The sequence below is a fragment of the Benincasa hispida genome, chromosome 12, assembly GCF_027475165.1.
Source record: "Benincasa hispida cultivar pf3 chromosome 12, pf3_genome.v1.1, whole genome shotgun sequence".
In the NCBI taxonomy this organism is placed as follows: domain Eukaryota; kingdom Viridiplantae; phylum Streptophyta; class Magnoliopsida; order Cucurbitales; family Cucurbitaceae; genus Benincasa; species Benincasa hispida.
The window spans coordinates 69,606,936-69,613,177 of NC_143489.1; the positions used below are offsets into that span (position 1 = coordinate 69,606,936).

The 6,242-nt window shown below is 29.1% G+C and overlaps 1 protein-coding gene across 1 annotated transcript; it reads left to right on the forward strand.

Annotated features, from left to right (window-relative positions):
- The first annotated feature begins 2,403 nt into the window (after positions 1 to 2,403).
- Positions 2,404 to 4,471, forward strand: LOC120068069 (small ribosomal subunit protein eS21y-like). The gene is made up of 3 exons (XM_090307710.1): positions 2,404 to 2,749; positions 2,843 to 2,975; positions 4,258 to 4,471. The coding sequence occupies exons 1-3, from the start codon at positions 2,700 to 2,702 to the stop codon at positions 4,321 to 4,323; spliced, it is 249 nt and encodes an 82-aa protein (XP_090163836.1). The 5' UTR covers positions 2,404 to 2,699; the 3' UTR covers positions 4,324 to 4,471.
- The last annotated feature ends 1,771 nt before the right edge of the window (positions 4,472 to 6,242 follow it).

Consider the following 6,242-nt stretch of genomic DNA (forward strand, 5'->3'; position numbering starts at 1 on the left):
CCAATGGTCGACTAGAAAAGGCCTAAGAATCAACATTGCATGGGGCTTCAAAGCAATCAGATCAAGCAATAATAATTGATTGAAGGTAAAAGCTACGTAATGCATTAAGAAGCAACAATGAGTCACGAAAAGCAACATGAAGGAGAGATTGGTCTGCAAACGATAACTAAAAGAATGAATGCCAGGAAGCCATGAATTAACTGCTAATATTCCAAGTCAACTCCTAATTTATGGGCTAGATAGGATCAGTTGAGAGCCGATTGTTGGAGCCTATCTTAGAGGTGGGCCTGACACGATTTGACACAAAACTTCGTCATAAGATGGAAAAATGAGTTGGAAAATCAGTTGGACCTCAAAAGGATTTAACTCGATAGGCCCAACAACCCTTAGCAAGTCCAAATTAAGCTTCATAACGGGGTGGCAAATATAGGTTTCTGGGATTGAAATTTGCGACAAATAGCTCGGAACACCACAAACCCTAAACTTGAGAGTGAGGGATAATGCTATGGGTGGATTTTAAAACCAAGGGCAAAAACGTTAAATGATAGCGAAAGGGGAATGAAATAGCATACCCAAGAAAGATTTGGGTTGATCGGCCTCGGCTTGAGATGAGGCTGAGCCCCTAATGAGAGCCCAAAATGCCAAAAGGCCCGGTACAAGCAAGGCTTTAAAGGGATTTAACCTTAGCGTGTCGAGCAAGAATATTGGGCACCGACCATGGCCTGAGAGAGATCCACACGCAGCCCACCTGCCTAATCAGAAGTCCTAACCGGATAAGGAATAGGAGAAGAGACAAAACCTATAAATAAGATAAGAAAAGTCAAGCATATGCAAGTAAGTTATGGACTCGTAGTTCAATTAATTTGAGTTTTCAACCTTTATGACTTAGGCATAAAGTGCTTGTGGCTTATACCACACCAGTGTCTAGATTTTTCCTTTGCTTACAGGTGAGCTCTCTTCCCTTAAATTACAAATTTATCGTTGTTGTATAAAGGTCAGGTATGTTTTTCCTTGGCCAAAATTTGATATCAACAATTACAACTTTTGGAAGTCTTTGATTGTTTTTAAAAACAATGTACTAATAATTTCCATCAATATAAAAAAAGGTTATTATTTTAAATAGCAAAATTATTAGAGATATTTTCAAACATAGTAAAATGTCACTGTCTATTAGTGATAGACACAGATAGATAATGATGTTTTGATATATTTGTAAATACATTGGCTCATTTTCTATATTTGAAGGAAAAAAAAAATAATAGTCTTGATTATTTATAGAAAAGTAAAGGGTAATATTAACAATTTTGAAAGTTCTAAGTGTATTTTTGAACCATAATACAAAATTTAAGATTATTTTATTTCATTTTATTTTTTTAAATTTATACTTTTTTTAGCAATCTTTTTATGTAGTAACAAGCAAGGGTGGTAATCGGTTTAGGTTTGAAACCAACCAAGAACCAAACGAAACCAGTCGGCAGTCAGTTTTAAAAAGAAGGGATCAAACCAATGTTCAATAAATAATAAAACCAATGGATTGGTTGTTATTTGGTTCAATTTATTATCAATTTGGGCTCGTTTCGTTTTTTATTTTTGGTTTTTGAAAATTAAGTATATTTTCTCCCAATTTGTTATATTTGTTTGTTTTTTTTCTTAAGTATAATGGTTGACTTATTAGCCAAATTTAAAAAATAAAAACAAATTTTTAAAAGCTACTATTTTACTTTTCAATTTTGGTTTGATTTTTTAAACTATTGGCAAAAAGGAAATAACAAAGTAAGAAATTTGGAGGTGAAAATAGTATTTATGGGCTTTATTTTCAAAATAAAAAATAAAAAACAAAATGGTTATTAAACGGGGTATTGGTTATTAATTTTCTATATTTTTTCTTCCATTATTATTATTTTTTTTCGTGTTGTTTCGAAGGAGTCATTTTACCATTTTCAAATTAAAATAGGGTCTATGTTTTTAAAAAACTAGATTGAAATTAGACATTTTTGTTTCTTTGTTCTTTTTTAAATAACAAATATATATACTCTATAATAATTAACTTTTTTTTATACAACAAATATACATGCATCATAGTATTTAAAATATTAAAAGATACTTAACATTAGAGTGTAATTTTAAAGGTATATACATTCGGTTCCATTCGATTTTAATTTATTTTTTTAATAAAAAAATCGATTAATAATAATTTTTGAAAATTTTCAAATACTTAAGATGTCAAACTTTATAATAAAAAATAAAACCAAACCAGTGGATTGGTTTTTCAAGTTTTCAGTTTTTTTAAAAAACAAACTGAAAACATCTCTCTCGAATATTGGGCCGAATAACCAGGCCCAAAAATATTTCATATATAAAAAGGCTAGGGTTTTACACAACCCTAATTCTCATACTTCCTCTATAGCCGACAGGTAATTTTCACTTTGTCCGTTCATCTCGATTTTTCTTATGGTTTTAGTTTTTGCTTGTTTCAATTTCTCATGCTTCAGATCTGAATCCTATATAGATCTCTATTACATTCTTCTTACATCGATTGTATGATCGAGTTATAGTATTTGTTTCTGATTACTTCCGATTTCTCTACTATTTTGCTCATTCATTAATGTATTAGAACTCAATTTCTCAGTCTGAATCCGTCGTTTCGTTACCGAAGCAGGTTTTTTTATCCAGATTTTTGATAGAACATCAAAGCCAAAATGCAGAACGAAGAGGGAAAGATCACCGAGCTCTACATTCCTAGGAAGTGGTACGTAATCACCAACTCTGTTTGTTATTTTACACTATTTTCATTGTAGGGTTTTAACTCTTTTCCGAATTTGTTTGTGGTATCTAATTTCAGTTCTGCCACAAACCGACTCATCACTTCCAAGGACCACGCCTCGGTTCAGATTAACATCGGCCACTTGGATGAGAATGGCATCTACACCGGCCAATTCTCCACTTTCGCTCTCTGCGGTTTCATCCGTGCTCAGGTTCGATTTTTCTTAATAATTTTCTTCTTATGTTTGTTTATCGTTTGTATGTTATATGGAATTTTGGCTGCACGTTTCTGTTTATTATGTGATTTTAGATATTCTGTGGCTGCTTCACTTGCTTCATAGCATTTTTCTTATTTGAATTGCTTCTGTATGTTGATAACTTGATTTATTATATTGAATCGCTAGGTTAAAATTGTGTGCGTTTATTTTTATTTTAGGTACCAATCTAAATTTTGTTAATCATTTCATGTGTTTTTCTTAATCATTAGTAGAATGTATGGCATTGTGCTTTTATCTTTTTATCATTTACATTATTGGGTAGTTTTTTCGACTTTCTTCATAATCTAGTTAGCTATTTTATCTGAGGGCACGCCAACCGGCATAACTATGAAGCCTTACTACAATGCTCGTGAGAAAGAATTGATTTTATTTTCCTGTTCAAAGATTAGAGTTCAATCTGTTGGACCTCTATATTTTGGATATTTTATAGGGTTCAGCACAATGGACTTTTGTAGGTGTATAGGGATCAAAAGATAAAACAGTGCATGATCAGTTTTCTTTTCCTTGGTGGTTAAACTTGTCTAGATCTCTTTCTCTGTTTAATTCAATTTTTTGAACATGTTTTGAACATCTTATAATCACATTTGTTGAACCTTCAACTAAAATTTTTAATCTTTAATTTGTTTTTCCAGTGAAAAAGAAACATTATGTATTAGTATCGTTGACTAGTTTGAAATAATTTTTGCAGAAAGCATTAGATTTTCATTCTAATATTTTGATTATGCTTGTACATGATCTGTTGTATAGGTTGTACATTTGTGTTAGAGTTTTAATGATTCTTATATGTAGATTTGACATGTTTCTTGTAGATTTAACATGTACGTATTTGTATATGTAGTAGGCGAACTGGTTTCTTCAATTTCTCAAAGTTTTGTGTTTATATCACTCTGTGTATCATGAAAATGTATGGAAATAATTTTGTACATCTAAATAAAAAAGGTGCAATTTAGTGAAGCTAGTTTGGTGTATATAGCCTAGTGCCCTAGGCACAGTCTTTTCAATTTTAAATAATGGCAAAACTTTGCTTTGATGGATTTCGATTCAATTTAGTTTGTGGCCTTATCAATTGCTTTACACGAGATCTAATTAAAGTCTAAATGTAATGTTTGAAAACCATGTCAAAATACTTTTGTTTTGTGTCATCAAGATTATGCATGGGTATAATATTTATTATATTCAAGAAAATTAATGTGTTGGTGTGATGTATATTTGACAGGGAGACGCCGACAGTGCTTTGGATAGGTTGTGGCAGAAGAAGAAAGCAGAAGTTCGACAGCAGTAGAAAATGCTATTTTTCTTCTTGAAATTTTATGTTTGTAATTAATTTTAGTTTTATCCCGAATTATGGATGTTGATGGTTGCCTCTGTCAATTTTTTTTTAAAAAAATTATATATGGAATTTGAGTGTCGCTTGAGAGTTTTCATTCCAATCTAATCGGTTTCCTTTGAGCAATAATTGTTACAGTCCTTGTGAAATTCAATTGGGATGGCTAAGCTGAGGGGCTTCTGGTGAAGAATCGGTGTAATTAATCGATGGTTATTTTGCACCTAAGGTTATTTGTGTTTGCATGCTATAGATCCACTATGCATTTTGTTTTTGGGAGCTCAGAAAAAACAATTTAAAATTCTCTCTGGCCATTTTTTCGAATTATTTGATTTCTGTCGTGTTTTATTTAGTTTGTTTTTTTTTAAAGCATTTAGATCCTATTTAAACACACCATTGTAGTACTACAAATTTCTTAGTAGGGTCATATCTCCATTTTTTAATTTATTTGTTTTGGTCACTCGTTCAAAACATTATTTTATTTTAGTCATTTGTCCAGTCGTTCATATTCCTTAACTTGAATTTTGAGTTCGATTTAATATAATCACAATTATTTTAATCTTTTTATAACTAATTAATGGAGGACGAAATATGTAATTACTTAGTAAAAATTAATAGTTGAAAGTATAAACTATAGAACCTATGAAGATGAAATGGAAACAGAAGTTAGTTGTGGGAGTGTAACATAATTAAATATTAAATGAAAATTATATTGAAAATTTTGAGTGTTTGGTAGGGAATCTAAAAACAAAAATTTGAAAACAGTATTTTAAATAGAATTGTATTTTTTGTTTTTTAGATGTGTTTTGTAGCGAAATTCAAAAATTGGATTTTAATTTAAACAATTATAAACTTATCTACTAAATATTATTAGTCCACAATAAATTATCATGAATTTATTTATGAACATGTTTTATGTTAGAAAAATTGTATAATTAATTTTTTGTAATATCATATAATTTATAGGAAAAATTAAAATTTTAGTTCTTGTTTGGAGTAGTTAAAATCTAGATCTTATTGTTTATAATTAGAATTTATCTCCAATGGTTTCATAAAAGATTCATAATAAATGGTTTCTATGGTAGGGACTATTTAAGAGGATCTAACACAACTATGGGATTTTATATGAAGTTACATCAAATAATATGGACTAAATTTTAAATTTTAAAGTGACTTGCTTCATCAAACAGTGGACACAAAACTTGGAATTTAATCTTATTTAATTTATAATACATATTTAATTAAAAAAATAAATTAGATTTATAACATGACATGTTATATTTTTAAATGATTTATCTTTATTTAATATGATTCTACATTTTAAATTTTAAGATTCAAATTCTGGATACAAAGAAAACATCTTGGCTTATTTGGTAGAGAATCTGAAAACAGAAATTTGAAAACAAGGGACTAAATAAAAACAAAATTGTATTTCATAATTTTGAATTTCACTCTAAACAATTGGAAACTAGTTGTAGCTACCCACTATTAGTTGAATAAAGATTATCGTTAATTTATTTATGAACATGTTTTATAATAAAAAAAATTATATAATTATTGTTTTATAATATTATATGATTTATAGGAAAAGTTGAAATTTTGGTTCCTATGATTTTGAGAAACTTAAAATTTAAATCTTATGATTTATAATTGTACCGGTATGGTTCTATAAAAGCTTCATAATAAATAGTTCATATGATAGAGACTATTGAAGAGGATTAACAAACCATATATACTATCAAACCATAGGAACAAAATTATTAATTTAAAATCATATGGACCAACTTTTAATTTTATCCAAACTATAGGGACCAAACTTCGAATCTAACCTAATTTAATTTATAAACATTACATAATATATATTTTAATTTAAAGAA

Coding starts and splice junctions, on each gene's coding strand:
- LOC120068069 (XM_090307710.1), top strand. CDS start 2,700: ATGCAGAACGAAGAGGGAAAGATCACCGAGCTCTACATTCCTAGGAAG. Junction 2,750..2,842: donor CTCTACATTCCTAGGAAGTG/GTACGTAATCAC, acceptor ATCTAATTTCAG/TTCTGCCACAAACCGACTCA. Junction 2,976..4,257: donor GCGGTTTCATCCGTGCTCAG/GTTCGATTTTTC, acceptor TATATTTGACAG/GGAGACGCCGACAGTGCTTT.